Source organism: Truncatella angustata (genome assembly GCF_020726525.1).
Source record: "Truncatella angustata strain MPI-SDFR-AT-0073 chromosome Unknown BKA67scaffold_9, whole genome shotgun sequence".
Classification (NCBI taxonomy): Eukaryota; Fungi; Ascomycota; class Sordariomycetes; order Amphisphaeriales; family Sporocadaceae; genus Truncatella; species Truncatella angustata.
Window position 1 is genome coordinate 823,709 of NW_025763389.1, and position 19,956 is coordinate 843,664.

The 19,956-nt window shown below is 50.1% G+C and overlaps 6 protein-coding genes across 6 annotated transcripts; 1 reads left to right on the plus strand and 5 right to left on the minus strand.

Annotated features, from left to right (window-relative positions):
* Positions 1 to 1,265: 1,265 nt before the first annotated feature.
* Positions 1,266 to 1,583, minus strand: BKA67DRAFT_524592 (CENP-S associating centromere protein X-domain-containing protein; the record flags this gene model as incomplete). Its single annotated transcript, XM_046098587.1, has 1 exon — positions 1,266 to 1,583. The coding sequence occupies one exon, from the start codon at positions 1,581 to 1,583 to the stop codon at positions 1,266 to 1,268; it is 318 nt and encodes a 105-aa protein (XP_045953293.1).
* Positions 1,584 to 2,132: 549 nt separating this feature from the next.
* On the minus strand, positions 2,133 to 3,981 carry BKA67DRAFT_580550 (mitochondrial carrier domain-containing protein). The gene is made up of 4 exons (XM_046103864.1): positions 3,787 to 3,981; positions 3,441 to 3,538; positions 3,111 to 3,356; positions 2,133 to 3,049 (listed from the first exon to the last, which is right to left on the minus strand). Exons 1-4 carry the CDS (start codon positions 3,821 to 3,823, stop codon positions 2,486 to 2,488), a joined length of 945 nt encoding a protein of 314 aa, XP_045953294.1. The 5' UTR covers positions 3,824 to 3,981; the 3' UTR covers positions 2,133 to 2,485.
* Positions 3,982 to 5,887: 1,906 nt separating this feature from the next.
* BKA67DRAFT_663173 (ribosomal protein S25) lies at positions 5,888 to 6,397 on the minus strand (the record flags this gene model as incomplete). The annotated part of the gene is made up of 3 exons (XM_046108136.1): positions 5,888 to 5,913; positions 5,973 to 6,182; positions 6,340 to 6,397. 3 exons carry the CDS (start codon positions 6,395 to 6,397, stop codon positions 5,888 to 5,890), a joined length of 294 nt encoding a protein of 97 aa, XP_045953295.1.
* Positions 6,398 to 6,686: 289 nt separating this feature from the next.
* On the plus strand, positions 6,687 to 7,876 carry BKA67DRAFT_415964 (40S ribosomal protein s5). The gene is made up of 4 exons (XM_046096787.1): positions 6,687 to 6,910; positions 6,970 to 6,997; positions 7,147 to 7,330; positions 7,400 to 7,876. Exons 1-4 carry the CDS (start codon positions 6,796 to 6,798, stop codon positions 7,715 to 7,717), a joined length of 645 nt encoding a protein of 214 aa, XP_045953296.1. The 5' UTR covers positions 6,687 to 6,795; the 3' UTR covers positions 7,718 to 7,876.
* Positions 7,877 to 9,119: 1,243 nt separating this feature from the next.
* On the minus strand, positions 9,120 to 10,426 carry BKA67DRAFT_630013 (acyl-CoA N-acyltransferase). The gene has a single exon (XM_046105584.1). It carries the CDS (start codon positions 10,109 to 10,111, stop codon positions 9,278 to 9,280), a length of 834 nt encoding a protein of 277 aa, XP_045953297.1. The 5' UTR covers positions 10,112 to 10,426; the 3' UTR covers positions 9,120 to 9,277.
* A 4,877-nt stretch (positions 10,427 to 15,303) lies between these two features.
* On the minus strand, positions 15,304 to 17,004 carry BKA67DRAFT_580565 (uncharacterized protein). The gene is made up of 2 exons (XM_046103865.1): positions 15,955 to 17,004; positions 15,304 to 15,892 (listed from the first exon to the last, which is right to left on the minus strand). Exons 1-2 carry the CDS (start codon positions 16,551 to 16,553, stop codon positions 15,727 to 15,729), a joined length of 765 nt encoding a protein of 254 aa, XP_045953298.1. The 5' UTR covers positions 16,554 to 17,004; the 3' UTR covers positions 15,304 to 15,726.
* Positions 17,005 to 19,956: the final 2,952 nt, after the last annotated feature.

Here is a 19,956-nt window from a genome sequence, read left to right on the forward strand (position 1 = left end):
GTAGAAAAATTCGAGACAAAGTTTGGCTACCCCGGAATGCTGACTTTACCCTTCAAACATTCCTGAGGTTGCATCTGTTAGGACGGAGTATTGGTGGAGATGGAAAGCATGAGTAATAGATATTGTCACAGTAATGTAGTGACTAAGATGAGGTTTTGTTCGTTGGTGACTTGCTACGACCTACGCCGCGAGTCTGATCGAGTTGCGCAATGTCATTGGCCCTTAGGGGTAAGGGAAGTATTGGTCAGTCTGAAAGTGGAAGAATATCCTAGGCTTATTGTTCCATTATGGCTGTCGATGGTGTACGAATACACCCTATGGTAATGCAGCACATATCTAGCGTTCCAGTCAGATCGTGATATATGGTCAGAATGATCGGCTTGAAACAATGACACAGCGAACGATGTATGGGGTGACTGATTCGGGATTCAACGGTCGACTGTCGGTCTCCGGGTCATCTGATCTTCGGTCATGCCCACATTCTCATGCAACAGCCCCAAGACTACAGTTGTTTCCTCATGGCGTGAGGTGGTTAACTCCAAAGGGTACACATTTCCTCCAAACTCGTCTTGCTGCTTTGAGGAGCACCCAGAAATCCGATGACATGCCGTTATCCGAACTTGCGGTACCGAATGCCAACAGCATGAGACGCTGGTACGAAAGCCACAACGTTCTTCGCAACATGAACACGCCTCACGCCAGCTCCAGACTAAGTATCTACCGACCGCAGCGATTCTTGGCTGGGTGATCTTCAAGCCAAGACACATCCGTAGATCATGCTTCCGCTGCAATCCCGTAATGCACAGGTTGCCTCTGACGGTGATTTCGTAATTCCGAAAGGACTTGAGTCCTGCTAACACGGATATCTCGTCTTGTGTTCGAGAAACCCAGTTGATAGACTCCGTTGACTATCTTCACTTTGATAGGGCTAATCAAGCCAATGATCTCATCTGCGCGTGTCAGCCAGTATGTTCTATTGTGATCAATGCCATGTACCATACCTTGTGAGGAATAGAACTCATGCATCTAAAGAATAGACAGCTAGAGGCAAGGCGAGATCCCATCATGTCGCGAGTCTTTCGCCCAGTCTCGATAATGAAGCCACCAAGATCCGTGGGAGAATCGCTCGCAGAACGAGGACGCATCCGAGCACAAAAATCAGGCAGCACATCCCTCCAGCCCTTGTATGTTCCTTTATGCGACCCAGCATGCAACATGTGTGTGGTCTGTGGGCCCCATCTCCGAAGATGACTCGCATGGGCGCCTCACAGATCCAGCAGCAACTGCGGCGCGATCTTCTCCAGATCGTCGACCTCCAGGAAGCCACCCTCTTTCTCCACCGCAGCACGCGCAATGGCCTCTCGCACAAAGATATCCATGTACTTGGCAACGGCTTCGTTGGCGCCCTTGCTGATCCTCGTGCCGTCCTTCTCGAAAAATTCATGTAGCAGTCTCGTCAGAAGCTCGGGCGGGATGCTAGCCTGCGGCTCGTCGTCCATGTCGTCCTCTTCCTCTTCCTCTCCCTCCTCCTCCTCCTCTCCGTTGTGGTTGTTGGCTGGCAAGGAGTCTTGCGTAAGGTCCATTGCGTCCTGCGAGTCGGCGAATGGGTCGGGCTCTGAGTCGGGCTCTGAGTCGGCGTCGAGCTGAGGCTGCTTCTGCGCTTTGCGGCTGGCTGCGGTTGAAGATCCGGCTATCGAAGGCCTCGAGAAGCCTGTCGAGGCTTGGGCTCTGGGTGTAGTGTCGTTGTTACTCTTTTGCTTGTTCGTCGAACCGGCTGGGCGACCTCGCGGACGAGCGCTGGCATTTGCTTGTGTGCGAGGCATGTCGGCGGTAGGCTACACAACTATCCGGAGGAACGGGCAAGTCAAGTCAGCTTCGTGCTTTCGACCGAGTTCTTGGTTGAATCGTCCAACATTTGCGTCTTGGTAAATTGCGAAAAGCGCGTCGAGTGTTGAAGCGCGTTGTAATCAAATGAGGAAAGCAGCTGGTGGGCACTTGCTGCCATCAGACCACGGTACGTAGTGGTCCAGACCAACCATCGTGACGACTCCAAAATTCTCAGCATCACGTCCGAACTCTGCGACAAGTCAATAGTCCAACTGAAATAGTTGGCACGTTGCAGTCATCAAGTATTCAGTAAACCTCTTCATTTCATTTCACAGATGTCTATAAATCGTGTACAACCGAATGACCAGATCAACCTGAAAACGAATCCACGGGAATGTGCAGTTGCAAGAAGAAAGAATACAGTCAAGGGAATTGCCTAGGTTCTAAAGTACAGCAGCTGGACTATTTTTCGTCCTCGCCGCGAGTCATGATGTTCCAGAACGCCACTGACAAATGTGATGCCTGTAACAGCCTTCTGCCGCAACATCCATCACCAATGATCCTTTTATCAGCCTTGCCATTCGCAAGCCTTCATCATTACATCTTCCCCGCCACTGCACCGAGTCCGTCGTCTAAATGGGTATAGGTATTAGGGTATTTAACCAGAGCCACCCTTGAAGGCCTTGCCGAACATGATGACCTGGAGCTGATCGTAGATGGACAGAACACCAGCACCGGCGACACCACGGAGAATGTTGGCACCAGCACCCTTGAAGAGAGACTTGACACCCTCCTTGGCGACGATCTGGCGGGCAGCATCCATGGTACCGTTGTACTTGACGGCCTCACCAGAGGTCATCATCATACGACGACGGATAGTGTCAAGAGGGTAAGAGGCGATACCGGCACCGGTGGTGACACCCCAACCAAGAGCGAAAGAGGCCAAGAAGTTGTTTGCGAGGGGACCGACGAGGACGACAGGCTTCAGCGAGTCGTACATACCGAAGTACAGACCACGGTAGACGACAATTCCGAGAACGGAGGGAGCGAAACCACGGTAGAGACCGGCAACACCGTCAGAGGCGAGGGTCTTGCGGTAGACATCTACCAGTCCGTTGAACTGACGGTCACCACCAGACTTGGCGTTCTTGGCATCGTTGGCCAGACGAGTACGGGCGTAGTCGAGGGAGTAGACGAAGAGCAGGGAAGTGGCACCAGCAGCCTGTGGTAGAGATCATTAGTATGCTGTATGGCACATGCAGATAGGGCGCTCAATAACTTACACCACCGGAGGCAAGGTTACCAGCCATCCACTTGGCGTAGCCATCCTTGTCCTTCTTGTAACCGAACATAGCCTTGAACTTGTCACGGAAAGCGAAGTTCAGGGCCTGGGTAGGGAAGTATCGGATGACGTTGGCAGTGTTGCCACGCCACAGGGACATGACACCCTCAGCCTTGGCGGTTCTGGAAAAGCACTCGGCGATACCGTCGTACTTGCGGTCAAGACGACCGACCTTAAGCATCTCATCCTGAGGCCATGTGATTAGTATGATAGTTCGCGGATATCCAGCGACAGGCGCCGATCAGTTCAGGGGGTGGGAAAAACTGCTTACCTGGTTCTGGATGAGGAGCTTGACACGCTCGATGGGAGCGGCAGCGGTCTTCGAGACGGCGGCGGAGACACCACCCATCAGGAAGTCGGCCACGAAGGCTATATCGAGACATGTTAGCGAAAGCTCAAACAGATGAGAAAATTTTTCCCTCGAGCGCCAGCGACACTATAGCCAGCCCAAGTTTGCGTCCGACCAGGCACGGCTACTGAGCGAAGCTTCAATTGATGGCTGCTAGGCCAATTGAAGCTTCACAGCAGCGCGTTGATGATGGTTCGCAAACCTGTGGCCGAGATTGCGCTGGCGACATCAAGTAACGGAACGAGGGATTTATACAGGATTGACGTACGCGGCATGCCCATGACTGATTGCTTCTCGCCAGACATTGTGACGGTTTCTGTCAAAGAAGACCTTTGATAGAATATGAGTGGAGAGTTGATGAATGAAAGGGAAAGAGTCGCTGTGATGGACGACGAGTCGCGATGGGAAAGAATAAATAGGAAGTCTGGAAAAATTTAGCACTTGCCAGCTTTGCTTTCGGTTGACCCGTATTTGGCCCGTGCGCTCTGGCGCTAATCATGGAAAAAGCCGGGTTGCTTGGGAGAGACAAGCACTGGCTGGCCAGCAACCACACTTGCAATTCCCGCAAGCTGCATAAGAATCCTTAGAGAATTCGATGCCGACCAGTTTCCTGGCAAAGACAAGTTGTCATCAAGCGCTTGCACCGGAGCATATACTAATACGGCCATATACCATTGGACCGCCCGGCCACATACCAGTCTTCAGTCGTTGGTAGCCTGTAGATGCTCGTCCGTGAGGTTGTCCATATACTGTAGTTATAGAGCTTCATCCTTTGCCACTACACCTACAAGACTGGCAATCTCTGCATAGAAAGATCCGCACATCTCCAATTCAATACAAATGCACAAGCCCAGCATCTTGAACAGATCACTGACTCGATTGGCCATTGTAACACGTTACGTTTTCCCAACCTTTACACGCATTTCTCAAGCTCTTCGCCAGTCTTCGTGAACCACCTATACCGAATTGCCGATTAAGGGGCTTATCACCCGCGAACGTAAACGGGTCGCTGGATACACTTCTAGGTGGGCCTGCGGGCCTTCGCGCACCTCTGATACTCCAGCTACGCAAGAAGTTTCAGGGGCCCCTTCCCCGAATCTGAGAATTTTTTTTTACGCCCTGGCTAGCCTTGCATCGGAGACTCCAGACAAGCCAGAATTTGCCATCATGCACTTATCGGATAAATGCACTATCAAAATTCTTAATTCTCGCAGTATCCCAGATCGTAGATCAGTGTCGCCACTGCTGAAGCGGTTCTCTATTTGAAATGAAAAGAAGAGAGAGAGAGAGAGCGTGTGAAAGAAAACATGACCAGGTATACGCTCTCTTTACGAATTCATGTCGCTGACGACATTCCCAAAACCAATGCCTGCAGCAATGGGTTGCTCACGTGCCTCTTGTTCCAATCATAGTGAAGCGAAATGGAGCCTCGCCTGGACAGGGTATACTAAAACCTACGCTTGCTATCCGCCAACCCGCACGAGAGTATTAGACATGTGTGTTCGCACGGTAGCCAATGATTTTCCGAACTTGCCGATGCTCTGAAATCAACCCACAGGCTGCGCTGGAGCCTCGGTCGTCTATTTGTGCGGACTATATAGATCAGGTCGACGTCAGTGGACGGCGTGATTGCAAACAGCTTATTAGCAACCACCTCGTTGACTATAACGACAGGCCAGAGTTGACGATGCCCAGAATGGACGCTTCCCGAGCTATCAGCGTGCATAACATTCAAAAGACACACGAAAGAGCTGCCACTCTTTGCAACAGGTGATACGACGGCCAATATATCGGAGGTAGTTCGTCTTGTCATCAACTACTGTCTCTTGCGGCGTACTGCCAGGAGACGTGTCATGTTTTTTGTTACAGTCTTAGGTGGGTAGTACTTAGGACAATGAACAACGGCTGCACCAGGTGGAAAGCAATAGGCTCGTTACAAGTTCAGTGAGCTGTGTTTCTATACTGATGTCATGCTGTCATAGTATATCAACCACCAGAGGTCCCAATATATTTCACTCAAGCCAGTAGTTGTAAAACCAGTCTGTTGCTGTTGCGGGATGAGGCTGCTCGCCGACAGCGAGATGCAGCATCGGATTGAAACACGGCCCATGACAGGAATCACTGAAAGAGGTGCATGAGAATTATGGATCGACATGCAGATTGATCAATTTTTCATTTTATTGACCTCAAGCCTGTCGAAAGCAACAGCAGCCTTGACTGAAAACCGTAGTCATTCCCAAGATGTTACGCCGGAGATCAAATGCCCAGAACCGGTGAGTTCACTTTTCCCTCAATCCATCTGATCGTCCAAACATTTTGCTGTAGATCGACGTCACGTTCGTTTCATGGTATCGTGAGATGCAGGAAATTTAGTCAGAGGCGCCGACGGCACGGGCTTATCTTCTTGTCAGCGGGTGCGCCTCGGCAGCCGGGAGGGGAAGGCGAGAAACATACTGTAGATCTTCATCTTGCTGTGGGTGACGACAGACTTGATCTGACCTCTCTCCTCCAAGTCCTTGAGGCACTTGCGTGCCAAAGATCCGTTGATCTTTAATCGGTCGACGAGGGTGGAGACTGTGACGAGGCGGTAAGACTGAACATCCTTGTTGAGCTTCTCAGAGGTGGTCTTGTCCAGAAGGACGGCGTGCTGGGCCTTGTCCTTGACTGCGACGGGGGTTAGCCATCCTGTTCGTGTGTATCGCCCGAACGCCCAACAAATCGATCATGGCCGAGTCTGCGCGCGCGGCGCTCCAAGAACCGATTTTGGTGGGAAAGCTCGTGGCCGGGAGTTTGGAGCCCAAAAAATTGGTGCGTTACTCACCCTTGCCCTTGGACCACTTCTTCTTCTGCTTCTTGGCACCGGTAGCAGCGGGAGCCATCTTGACGATTGATATGTGGTGTTGACGTTGGTGATGGTTCGTCGTCGAAGTTGATGTGGTTGCGGAGTGTCTCGACGTACGGTTAGTCGAAAGCGAGGGGTGCACTTTCCAAAATTCTGGCCGTCGAGCCCTAACTTGGCTAACTTGCTTTCGACGGGGCGCGGGCAGGCAGCCAATGAGAAGCCCCAAGAGCGCGAGCCACCGCCTCGAGAGTGGGGCCGCCCAGTCGTACCTTCCCACACTGCCATTTTTTTGCTAGCCGATTTTCAAACTCTCAGGTCCAGAATTTGATTTGAACCGCAGGAACAGGCACTCAACCACGCGCGATACTAACGACAGGTCATTCCTCCCTCAGCATCAACAGTCAGACCTTTTCGCCCACCAAGCCCACCGCCAACATGTCTTCCGAGAACGGTGAAGTTGAGGTCGAGTCCCAGCAGTCTCTGGCCCTCCCCAAGGATGTTGCATCCGAGCAGGGCAGCATCAAGCTGTTCAACAAGTGGAGCTACGATGGTAATACACATGTTCCCAATTTCCGTCCCGTGGACGAAGTGCTGACCATTTGCGCCCAGATGTCGAGATCCGCGATATCTCTTTGACGTAAGGAGAACCCCCCTTTCGAAGCCAAGTTCCAAAACTTGCGCTGGTCCCGGGCCTCCCACAGCCATTGAGGTCAGACTTGGAGGCCGCAGGGACCGGCAGCAGCATGCGATACGCGAGGCATTGGAGACTAACACGACTTTCTGCAGCGACTACATCCAGATCCGATCTCCCGTCTACATTCCTCACTCCGCTGGTCGTTATGCCGTCAAGCGTTTCCGCAAGGCCAACTGCCCCATCATTGAGCGACTCACCAACTCCCTGATGATGCACGGCCGCAACAACGGAAAGAAGCTCATGGCTGTCCGCATTGTTGCCCACGCTTTCGAGATCGTAAGACTACCCGAGTCTTGATTTTTACTTGCCCGCATGACCAACGACATTCTAACCTTTGCTTGCCAGGTCAACCTCATGACCGACCAGAACCCCATCCAGATTGCCGTTGACGCCATTGTCAACTGCGGTCCCCGTGAGGATTCCACCAGAATCGGTTCCGCCGGTACCGTCCGTCGCCAGGCTGTCGATGTCTCTCCTCTCCGCCGTGTCAACCAGGCCATCGCCCTCCTGACCACCGGTGCCCGTGAGGCCTCTTTCCGCAACATCAAGTCCATTGCTGAGTGCTTGGCTGAGGAGCTCATCAACGCCGCCAAGGGCAGCAGCAACTCCTACGCCATCAAGAAGAAGGACGAGCTGGAGCGTGTCGCCAAGAGCAACCGATAAAGTGTTTTCATTTGGTTGGGGTTCACAGGCGTGGAAAGAAACTGGGCTTTTATTACCATCACTTGCATTTTGCGCGTTCTGGTCAAAGGGCGGGATGTGGATTTACGACATTCATGTCACATAGGGCTCAAATGAGAAAAAAGCTCGGCTCAGGGATGAGCGAAAAATGATCTGACAAGCAAAAGTGTCTTGAGAGAACTCAGGCGTGATGGTGATGCGACGAACGGCCTGCGAAAGGTTCATAATGTGAGCAATGCCTGTATGACTACACAACTTAAAATTACCTTGACGCAAGTCCGGTATCTTTGGTATCTGCCATGTTTCCACGTGTAGTAGCTTGCGCTGTGCTATGGTCTCGCTCCAGGTGGCAATACCTTCTGTCCAGGTTTCAAGCTTGCGCCGTTCGATCGTGCTGGCCTCGTGATATCACTCAGTGTTCACGTATTACGTGGCAGTCTCAGAAGAAATCCTCAATTTGGTTTAAAGCGTTCGTCACTTTGTTTACCTCATCGCCGATAAGTCTAAGCCTCTCATCATGCTGCTATCTATTGTATAAATCTCCTGGCTCGTTCGTGTAACATACAAGACAACAAAATGCATATTGTCCGAGTCCCTTGTGTCGCTCATCCCTCGTTCCTTCAAATTCCTAGTCTAATGCAGTCCGACCCGATTAACACCTTCATCCAAAGATGTAGCAAGCAATAGGTCCAGCAGCTCAAGCAGTGTCTATCATCCCAACCCAAACGATGCCTTGATCACCTCTAGGCTCATCTAACAACTCTCACCAACGTCTTTAGCAATCTCAAGATTGTTCTGATTCAGTAGTTTTTTTTAGAGTAATGCGGTAGTTGCTAAAGATCCGGTGGCTCCGCCGACTCGACAAGCTCATCAGAGAGCTTGTACAATGCATTGACAGACAGAAAATATGATAGGATAGATAGTACATGACTTGTTATAGAGGATACAAAAAATCTAAATCACAAACTAAAAAGTTCACAAAAGAAAACATACAACACCGGGGATTCCCCAGTGGTCACCCACCTGAGTACTAATCCAGCGCTTCCCAGTTTATCTAGGGCAGAGCGGACGGGATGCCGAGTTTTCTAGGAGCTATGGTCGTATGTACTTACAAAGCGCAATAATAGGATATATGATAGATAAACGTCATAGAGGATACAAAAGTCTAAATCACAAAAACTAAATACTCCTAAAAAGCAAAAACATACAACACCAGGGATTCCCCAGTGGTCACCCACCTGAGTACTAATCCGGCGCTTCTCAGTTTATCTAGGGCAGAGCGGACGGGATGCCGAGCTTTCTAAGAGCTATGGTCGTATGTGCTGACGTTGCCATTAATGTATACATATACAATGAGTGTAAGATCACGATCAAGTATATAATTAAGCACCGAATCGATATGATATTTATTATACTAATAAATATATACAAATTATAATTTACAAATCGGAGTAGAATATAAGCCGTCTACCGATGGTCGGGAGACAGCCATCCCGAGCGATCGTCGAAATATCGCAAGAGCTGAAGGAATTCGGCTGCGCCTCAAACACTGGCGACAGTACCACTGCGGACCGGTAGTCGCTGGAACATGCCGACATGAGGAATCCCCTCCTCCCACCACTTGCCCATCGCGTCGTCTTCCTGAAAGCCCCACTTTCTCCAGAGCGGCGCGACCGTCTCCTGGGCATGGACGCAGACGAGCCCGTTCCACCGCGGGACTTCGCCGCCGTTCTCGGCCCTCAGGGCGTCCAGACCCAGCTCGCTGACGGAGGGGTTGAAGAAGTGCGGGTGGTCGACAAGCCAGTCGCGAGCGGCGGCCCAGAGCTGGCCGGCGATGTGATGGCCGCGGTACTCCTTGACGACAGCGAGCCGGCCGACCTTGACGTACGCCTCCTTGCCGTCGTGGTGGGTGGTGGGCGGGTCGATCCCGTACGGCAGGCGCGAGGTCAGGCGGTCCTCCTGCTTAGGAGTGAGCGTGCTGACCTCCTCGTTCTGGAGCACGTTGTCGACGTAGCGGCCGCCAGGTTGAGGGTGCGGCGGGTGCGGGAAGGGGACGACGCGCAGCGTTCCGATGGGCACGGAACGCGTCTCCGACCGCCGCGGCTGGATCTGCTCGCCCGTCTCCGGGTCTTTGACTTCCGGCTCCACGACCCGTCGGGAGCTGGCGTAGATCACCCAGTGGATGGACCGGGGGTCGTCCTTGTCCTTCTCAAACTCCAGAGGGACGCCCTGCTCCTCCACGAAGACGGCCTCCCGCACCTCCATTGCGTCCATGAACGTGCGGGGCACCGAGGGGTCTTGCTGGTCATGCGGCTTCAGGCGGTCGTAGCCATCGAGGTTGCTAGGCTCGAGGCGATTAATGAACGGAGTTCCCATCTTCAATGGCCAATGAGTGTCGGTGAGTCAACTGATCGATCACGGAATACTAGGGGGTTTCGGCGACTACTAGTTCCGAGTCCTCAGGAAGTGCCTGGCGGGAACAATGAACTTCAATTAAAGAGCAGCGTGGCGACTTGCTGATTCTTAATGAGATTTCCGGATCTTTCGAGGATTCGCTTCAAGCTCAGAACAAAAGAAAACATGTCAACATAATTTGACGGTCCCCAAAGCTCAGTGGTTGACGTAAGAAGCACAAAGGACAAGGGTGTGTGAGCAAGGAAAGATCGGCAGAGCGACCGACTTGGTTTCTCCGTACATATGGGCATCCGAGCCGGGACCGATATGGAGCCCCACCGGGAGGCCACCAGTTGGCAAGCGGGGCTATTTTGGTCGCCGCCTTCCAGCCATGGCCTTCCTTACGTAGGGTTAGCATGTTGGCAAGTCCAACTCGTTCATATCTGAAGAACTACGAGATGTCCTTGATTTCGCTGCGGCAAAGCTCGTGTGCACTTTTTGTGCATTTCTCCAGCCTAGGAAATCGTATCAATCATGGGCTCCATTGCGTTGTTTTTCAATGTAGATATGATAATGAAGAGTGCCTTTACGATTTCAGGTCTGAAGTTTGACGATTCAGCCGCTGACTGGATAACTCTTCCATGTCCCCTTTCGTAGCGCTAATCATCCGGTCAAGATGGGCTCAAAAATTTTATCAAGAATCCCTTGTGTGTCAGCAGATCAACAACTAGGTATTACGACTGCCTGTGTAAGGCTCAATGGAACGTTCTCTCTTAGCACATGTGGTCAGACAAGCTGGTAAGCACCCTCATTGCATTATCAGCATGTGTGTCGTCATCCAAGCATCCAACCATGGCCAAGTTTCAATTGCAAATATCTCATCTGTTGTTTGCAAAGTTCCCAAAGTTTCACTCATTGAAATTGAGTAGAATTCTCACCAGACTTCCCCTGATCACAGAAGTTCACGTTCGTGATCATACGACTCTTGAATATACATACCCGGTACCTCGAATAAATTTTCGACAAACCCGTCCTCCCCATGCTATCCTGTCACATACGTGAGGTGACGATACAGTCAGTCCCAAGCGTCTTGAAATGCCGCTCGTAAAGAAAAGATTGAATACCAATTATTGACGGGTGCTGTGACAGAATTTAAGAACATAAGCTAATTTACGCATGGGTAGACATGTGCTGCATCGAAGAATCGAGTAGTGCAGAGCTATTTAAAGCCATCAACTAAATGTTTGCCTAGTATAAAAATCCCGCTGTCTACTTCGTGTACATCATGGACTTGACGTGGGAAGATGCTCTTAATTCGGAGTTCCCCTTTCTACTCCTGGTCAAGGAATATTTCAGCTTGATGGCCTCTCTGACCAATAGCCGTTGATATTTCTGTGGCTGGACTCTGCAGGAGCACCTAGCCTCTAGCCATAGAGAATTTAATACTATTCATCATGGACGCCATGATTTCAGGTCGACAGGTCGGTATGCTTACAAATAGGGCCATCAATTTCTTCGGGCGAGGTGCCGACGGGTGTAACAGTACCAAGCCAGACGCATCGTATATTGCTATTTGTCACATTAGCATGGGCCGGATTCGGGAATTTTCACTTGGTTCGGTCATGCCTTACCCTCAAAGAACATGATTCAGCAATTATTTCCGTGGTAGATTATATTGTCAATAGCGTTACAACATCGGTACTCAATACAGGATTTGAATGTTACTGTGAAGCTTCTGAATCCCTGGAAATGCTTAGGTAAACGCGGCACTGGTTACAAATATCCGGAGAGGTCAAATCGCAGACAGTAGATGGATCTTGTCCAATAATAGTGCCCAAAATGGTGGCCGCTGATGATATACAGTGAGTTTCAGCAGTAACAACTAACTGATCAGGAAGCGATAATTTGTGAGATAGCTCCAGACATGATAATAGTACAGATTCACGGAGAAAATGGTCTTCGTACCTCGGGATGTAGCCATCCCGACTCTAATGTTATTTAAACAAGCTCTCATGTTCTAAAAAGGGAGTGAACCTTAAATTCTAAGTACAAGTGTGGAATTACCGATTTTCTCATTATAGACGGTTGAATTTAGCCTTGCACTCAAACTGACGCGAGGCTCCATATTCAGTCAGTCAATGGTGACTTGTTAATCGATCTTACAGCTAAATAAAATGTTATACATTACTGCTTTTCTACTAAGCCTGATTACAACTCATAGCAAAGGGTGGCCGGTGCTACGTGTCAATCAAAGAACCGGGATACTGCACTGTCATCCTCCCTGTCGAGTTTAACGTAATGTACGTCTTCCTTCGCAGGTATACTTAGAGTTAGGTTCATATCTCAGACAAGCCAACCACGTCTTACCACAGTAATTTCATAGGAAGTTACCAAACTTTGGAGCTTCACCAGTAAGACTAGGGGTACGTTTCAGGAGCTGACGTCTGCAACGGCATCGATCAAAAGGTACAATGAGTGAGAGAAAGTCTCCATCCACAGACGCTTTCCCTATCAAAACTTACCAATTTTAAACATTATGATAAACCACACAAAAATGGGGAAAGATTTGGTATTGATTTGTCCTTGTATCTTGATAAATGTATTGTTTCAATGTGATTTAGTTTTGCCGTATCTGCTATCAGCTTTATGGTTACCTTTCGAAGTAAAGCCTTTTCTATTTGCCCCGCGTATAGGCACTTCTCTGACGTGCGCAGACATTTGCTCGATCAGTATAACTGTGCCTCACCTCAGTCCAAGTAAGTTTTAAGGTGGTAAGCAAGGAGCCGAGGAAAAAGTTTAATCGGCAAACTTGCTCATTAGTACCAAACGATGAAACGATTGTGCTTCTTGGTGCCGGTTGATCCTCGACCATGCCAGACATCTGGACGTGCTGCCACAACGTGCCTGGCTTTCGCATAATGCAAGCCTGATTACGCACAGCCGCCACCATGGGCAGAGACATCCAACATCGGACGAAATACTCGTCATGGTTCTAGAACATGCCGACCGAGGAACTCTCCTCGTATCTGTCAAAATAAAGTTTGCAAAAATTGTGGAGAGCAGGCACTTGGAAACGCCACGATTTCGCAAGCCTGCTTTGCGCACCCCAGGTGCCGACTTCGACGGACGACAACAGAACGAATTATGTGCGATGCCATTTAAAAAGCACGTTTTGGGGCAGTGGTTGCCTTGGGCTCCTTAGTCATGAAGACAAAATACTGGACTGAATACGACTTCGGGGGTTATGGGCGACCCTGGCAACGTCGACACGATACGTGGCTTCGAAGAGGGGTGAGCTGGCGCGACATGTTTACACACCGAGCACCTATGGGAGAGAGAATAATAATAATCTAGGTGAATAGATAGACAGGGTTGAGTGTAGCACGATGTTGGCAATTGTCTACTTCGTGTTTCCAGGCGGTGATGACTTGCGCAATAGGCATGCTGTACGATATGTGAACGATCGGGGACGCCATGCGACTCCTTTTTCCTGGGCATGCTCGTTGTCTGATGCCGCAAACGGCATGATCGAGGAGTCCGCTTCGGATGCCATAGCCTAGGAGTTCCTATATACTACTCTTTCCATGACTGGGCTACTACTTCTTCACCTCCGCCGTCTTCGATCGACGCCCACACGCAACACCTTCGAAGACCCACGTCGTGAAAGGGAGGTTGAAGATATTCGCAATCAATGTAAGGGATCGGCTATTCGGCTACTGGATATGTTGAGGTCGTATTTTACGATAGTTTGTTAAGTGAAAGCCCAAAGGCATACCGCTACGGTGGTTGTCAAGCTAGACGGTAGAGGCATAAAGACTCGGGACGGAGTTTGCCACGTCACCAGCCAAGTTCAGCGCCTTGGGTGTTTCTCGACACGTATTGTAGGAACAACCATAGCATGGGGTCGAACGGTCTCTACTTCTGTGATGATTTGTTCTCGAAGCATCGGTTGATAGAGCATAATCGAGGCAGCCAAAGACGCACAGGATACGTCGGGTGTGTAAAGAAATCTGTCAGGTACCGCGGAAATGTACGAACACGCTTTGGTAAGCCAAGCAAATAATGATTCGTATGGTTGAAAGCAGTTTAGAGGTTCAAGAAACTGGAATGTTCGTATTGCACGCCACAATTTCGCTCATACTGCATAATTCTAAAACTGTGCTTGACACTTGACCGCTCCAGGCATAAGTATGAGCGTATCGTCTTTGCCAAATAATTGAAAGTTGGATAGGGTATAATTACAAACACAATACTCTAAGACCAATATTGTTTCTATTACAACAAACGCTTCTGACAGTCGCACGTGACGAGAACAGTTATATGATCACCAAGAAGATTTAAACTAACAGGGTCATTTCCCGCCGCTACACTGATTTCAGGCCACGATTCTCCTCCTCCTCCTCCTCCTGTAATATCAACAATAACGCGCAGACCAGCTTACCCGCCGGCCGCGTGCAATAACTGCATGTGATTCTCTATGCATTGACCAGCCGCGTCATCTTCACTTTGCACTGCCCAACAGCTCAACCAGGCTCACACCGGAACTCGCTAGCAAATCTAGGTAGACGTTTACTTATTTATTTTAAACCTGTCGATTCGGCAATTGCTTAGGTCAGACCCATTAGTCCCATTAGTCAGAACATAGAGATGTGGGCGCTAGTCTGCGTCTAGTCTCGGTCAAGCAATTTAAATTCTCGCATGATCGGCTACACTAGCAGGGCATCAATCATATGGAAAGAGGGTACCGCCTGCACCATATCATTCCTGAACACGAGATCCGTCGTGTATGCATGTGTGTATGTATAGTATAACATGGTGTCAGGCCGAGCAAAGGGCAGTGGGGCGAGTTCTTTTGCAGGAAAGGTATACCTGGCTCGGAGCTCAACATGGCGGAGCCTCACCCATGCAATCAACCCGAAACCTGCCCTCTCCGACCCTCCATACTATAATAGAGTAGTTGATGAGCAAAACTTCACAGGCCAGGTTTGGAGGGAGTCAAGCCGATGCTAAGCTTTTGGGCCCCTCGGCAGGTGGGCTTTTGATGGAGTCGTTGGATGGAGTTGCCGATGTCCAGGTGAGATCCGTTGTCAGCTGACGGTCGTGACTGGGCCTACGTATGTAATGTTAGTTGTAGAGGGTGAAGTTTAGGTCTATGCTTTACCGTGCCGTGTTCCGCCAAGCCTGACATCGGCACTTGATCAAGGTTTATCGAGGTCGGTATACCGGCAAGAAAGTCAAAACAAGTGCGCTTATTCGGTTCAACAGCATTAAATATTCACAGCGCTAACATACGCGGGTTGATCCAGCCACCTTGATGCGTGGAGGTTCATTTAACTCTTTTCCAAGTCCCCTCCAAGTCTTGTAGGACAAGCTGTGGACGGTATGTTTAGTCCTAATTAACACATGATTCTTCCTCGTCCGCGTCCCGTCCGCGCCGTGACCCGTTCCATACCTGTGAATGCGAATTCTCCATAGTCACTTGGCACTAGATGTCTCCATAATCCGTGCAATGCTCGTAATGATAAATCATGCCCCCCAAACGCCGCGCTCAACGGTATCATGCTTAGATATACAAAAGAAAGTGACGATCACTGTCGTCATAAGGCGTTGTCCGATTCCCCAGAAGAAGTCGTGCTTGACCTTGACCTTGTCTTGGGGGCCGGCTGCAGGGTGAAATCGGAATGGCGTATTCTAAGATGGTCCTTCTCATCTACCTCATCCTCTAAGCGAATCCTTCCTTCCCCATACCAGAGTCTGCTAGTGCTGTGACAAAATTAGTGATCCGATATCGAGTGGGCAGAGAATTCGTAGCTGCAGTCACTTACAATGCGCAGATTGAATCCCATAACTCGATTAGGGCAATAATGGTGATAAGGAGGAAGACGACGCTGACAACAGGCATGTCGACGTACTGCCGAACCAGATAGCCGTGGCATGGTGTCTTGTGTTGATATGGCGCGTTACCCTGCGTTTCGAGTTCCACAGTCGAGGGCAAGTGCTTCGTAACAGTGCCTGTTTCCTCCTTGACCGTGGTAGATTGCTGGAACTCAGGCTGTGACTGCGATTGCGAGACTGATTCCTGATCCTCCCTTGGGTTCTTCACCGATGCGTCCGCTGGCGGGACGACTGGCTTCAGGGACAGCAGATAGCTTGTCTTCAGTGGGCGAGGTGCAGCCAGAGCTTCTGATGGTGTGACATCGCCGGACGGGGTGTACGGTTTGTTGTCGGGCCGTCCCTCTAAAACGTCTTGAGCACTGGCATCCCCCGGGACTTTGAAGTTGGATTGTCGAATAGTCCAGATATCTGACGATGTGATCTGGGCTCCTGAGTATTTCGGTGTTGCATGCTTGACCATTAAGACTATTGGTGCAGCTAATGTCCATGAGCTCATGGAGAGTACGCAAAGCGCGATCGAGGTCCTCATGATGATATGCGGTGCTCAATACAAGAAACTCTGCGTGACTAGTTGTTGTTCAAAGCTCTAATAAGAACTTGGAAGGGGCAGAGGCTGACAAAGGAATCGTCCACGGGAGGGTGTTGGAGAAATATAAGTGAGCTCTCCCGAATGATGGAGGGGTCCTTGGCTCTTGGCAGTCAACAAGCAACGTTTTTTTTGCCAATGTTCTAGACGCGGGGGGGGGATGGACGCGAGGTTCGTGATGAGTTTTGTATGGCGGGAAATGGGATCCTTATGCCAGCTGCTCTTGGCGCAGGAGGAATAGAGTGGTAGGTATGACAATGCAAGCTAACACATAGATGAGAGCTGAACACAGCCTGAAAGGACACTATTGATGGTCCGGGCCCAGGGGTCGGAGGAGATGGGTAGGGTAGGAGCTAGAAGGAATTAAAGTTCCACCGGGGGGGGGGGGGGGGGGTTGTGCGTCAATCTGAATGTGTACGGGAGGAGTCTAGAGTCTAGACGCCCATAATTGAGAGACACGAGGTGGTCGGAGAGATGCTGGTTTGTGCCTCCCTTTGTTGTAGTCAGCCTTGCTTCCTTCACAGTTTGGCTTGTCGACTGTCTGCTGGTCGGGTGCAGGTTATTGGAGTATGGAGTACTTGTACGATTCGAACAATAACGGTCGTCTTGCGCCAAGGGATGGTCTCTGATGGGCCCCCTAGAAAAAGTAGCGAGTAGGAAGCACGACCGAATGTTACAGTAGGTGACAGATGCAGCAGTCATGCAAGGTTAAAAACGATCTGAAGGATTTTAGATCCCAGGAACAAGCAGCAGATCAGCTTATACTTACGTGTGAGTACAATTACGCAAAGACACTCTTTTCGCTCATGGACCATGTGATCACAGTCCAGTCCAGCCAAAACCGCAGTGCGAACTTTGAAGTAGTGTATGTGGGCACGTTGCTCAGGTCTCGTCTGAAAACCAGAGGCGTCGCATACCAGGATCATGAAGTATGGCGGGACTAGGAGGACCCTGAGCAAAATCCCCGCGGCCGCGGACCTGAGCTTGAATCCACCCACGATACTTGCCATACATGGTAAATGGCTAGCATGAGACGCTAACTACGTTCTAGTCTAACCGAGTACCAAACAAGTGACTACATACTAAGTAGCTACACGAATCCAAAAAGGCGATGCACGCCCGAAAACAGTAACGGTATGACCGCCTAGTCCAGTGCTAGTTGGTTTGCTTTTTGTCAAGCAGTTGCAATCTGCATAGTGCGCCGCCAGGCTACGGAGGAGGATGTGCTATTTCTGTTGTGCTGGGAGTTCCGACAACGTGGTCCAAGTGGCTGGCTGTGCGACAGGGCAGGACGGGCCAGCATTGTCGATCCAGTGATCTCTCCATATTAGCGCACCGTAAGCGTCGTTGCTGTCTTACTATTTCCTACTTGGTAGTTGTTACGATGAAAGAATTGTCGACTGAGGCATAATCAAACCGTGGTCGCCGCGGTTCATTTGGTAGTGCTTACAACAGCGGTAAGCTAATTTTTGCGCACTAGAGGCACAGTTCATATTGCATTGTCGTGTAACAACAATGTGACAACGTGATCAAGGGCATTGGAAACAACTCGATAACCCACACATGAAACGGGAAATAGAACAGTCAATCAGCGATGAGATGTAGTTCACGCTCCCCGACTGTCAAGTGGAGATGTGCAACCGCGATGTGGGCAGGTCGCGCTGGTAGGATTCCCACTGCCCAGCATTCCGAGCCACAGATTCAGCACCTAAAATTTGGTGGCGCCTAACCTTGGGCGTTTGCTGAAATGAAGGCTACCTTCCACCAATCCACAACGTAGTCTGTGGTAGCACGTGGGAGGACAATCACGACACTCAAGCCTCTTATGAGGATGAGAAGACTATAGCATATAGCTTGCCACTAAATCAAAAGAATTGGGAAAATTTGTCACAATAATAGCCTGAGTGTCCTGGGAGAATGTGTAGACGATAGTTCAGAAGAGGCCGGCTAGTGATTTCTGAAGCATCTGGTAGCTTCATCGTCGGTGAGATGAGGCGCGCGACGGCAGTTGGGAGGGCTTGAACTATGTTGTTGCACCAGGACAAAACCTCGGGATCAGCAAGACCATGTTGAAGCTTATTGTCATACCCACAGATCTTGGATCTGCACCATGGAGTGATTCGACTCTGGATCATCCTATTGGATCGCCTTGACTAGCATTATATTAATTGATAATGCTCCCCCGTGCCTCGTGCAACACAGTCATCCGATTTTTTTTATGACAAACGTCGACCGCAGATGCCTCAGAATATCCTCTCCGACACATCAGCAACGTTGCAGCGCTGGGTTGATGCCTAGCATTCGGTGTTTCACTCCCGTACACCGTACGTACAAGCTAAGGGGCTCCACCTGGTGATCTGCAGGAAAGGAAAAGAGCAACGAGAGCATAGGGTATGTGTTTTTACCCAGAGAAGCCCATGTCAGGTAGCCGATCAAGCGAAGAGAAGCCAACAAACGATAGTCTAGGTATGCTCGAATAGGAACGGCTACATGAGTTAGTATAGCTGACCAGATAGTACGCCACGTGCTCGAGCCATCAGAGAGTAGGAGATTTTTTTCTATAGCGCACGGCTTTAGGTGACCAAAAATCGTCAAGGACGCTAATTCATGCAGACACAAGAGTTAGCAATGATGAGATTCACAACTATTGGCTCTAGCCCGCGGACATGCAATGCTTTCCTGGGCAGAGCTGAATACATTGCGTCGTCTTAGTGGACATAACAAGTAATGGAAAAGAGACAGGGATACCAGATCGACGCCGCTGTGATTCGCCACGAAGAGCCGTTTTGGTCTTTCGGTCGTTGCCTATGCTCGAAGAATGAGGGTTTCATCATTGAGTATGATCATGGAGCCCAGTGGATGGCAAGCAAGTCTTACCGAGTACATGCATGGATCACCGTTCGTGTCGTGTTTGTCTTGCGACTGTTAACATGAGCTTTAATCGGGTTCGCCGAGTCCACTGCGGGGAGATGGCATCTGTCGCAGGTGATGTTTTACTACAGAATGTATCGGTCTGGGATGGATTATGGAGGAACCAAGTTGCACCTCCCCTGCGGAAGAACTCGCCCCACTGCCCTTTCCAAGGCGTGATGCTCCCTCCGTACCATGGGACGTACTACTGCTGCATGTACTCTAAGCCAGTCGAGGGCCTTGGGGAAAACAAGCATGGATATATCGAGAGAATTCCGGCAGTGTGGCTCTGCAGCCATACATTACATTACGTGACAGACACTAAATACGGGTATATGTATAGTTATGGGCCTAGATTTTGGCAGCGAGTGGCTTGCAATTGGCTCTGTCGTAAAAGCATTTGGATGCAAGCAATTGGATCCAAGGGATTGCCTAA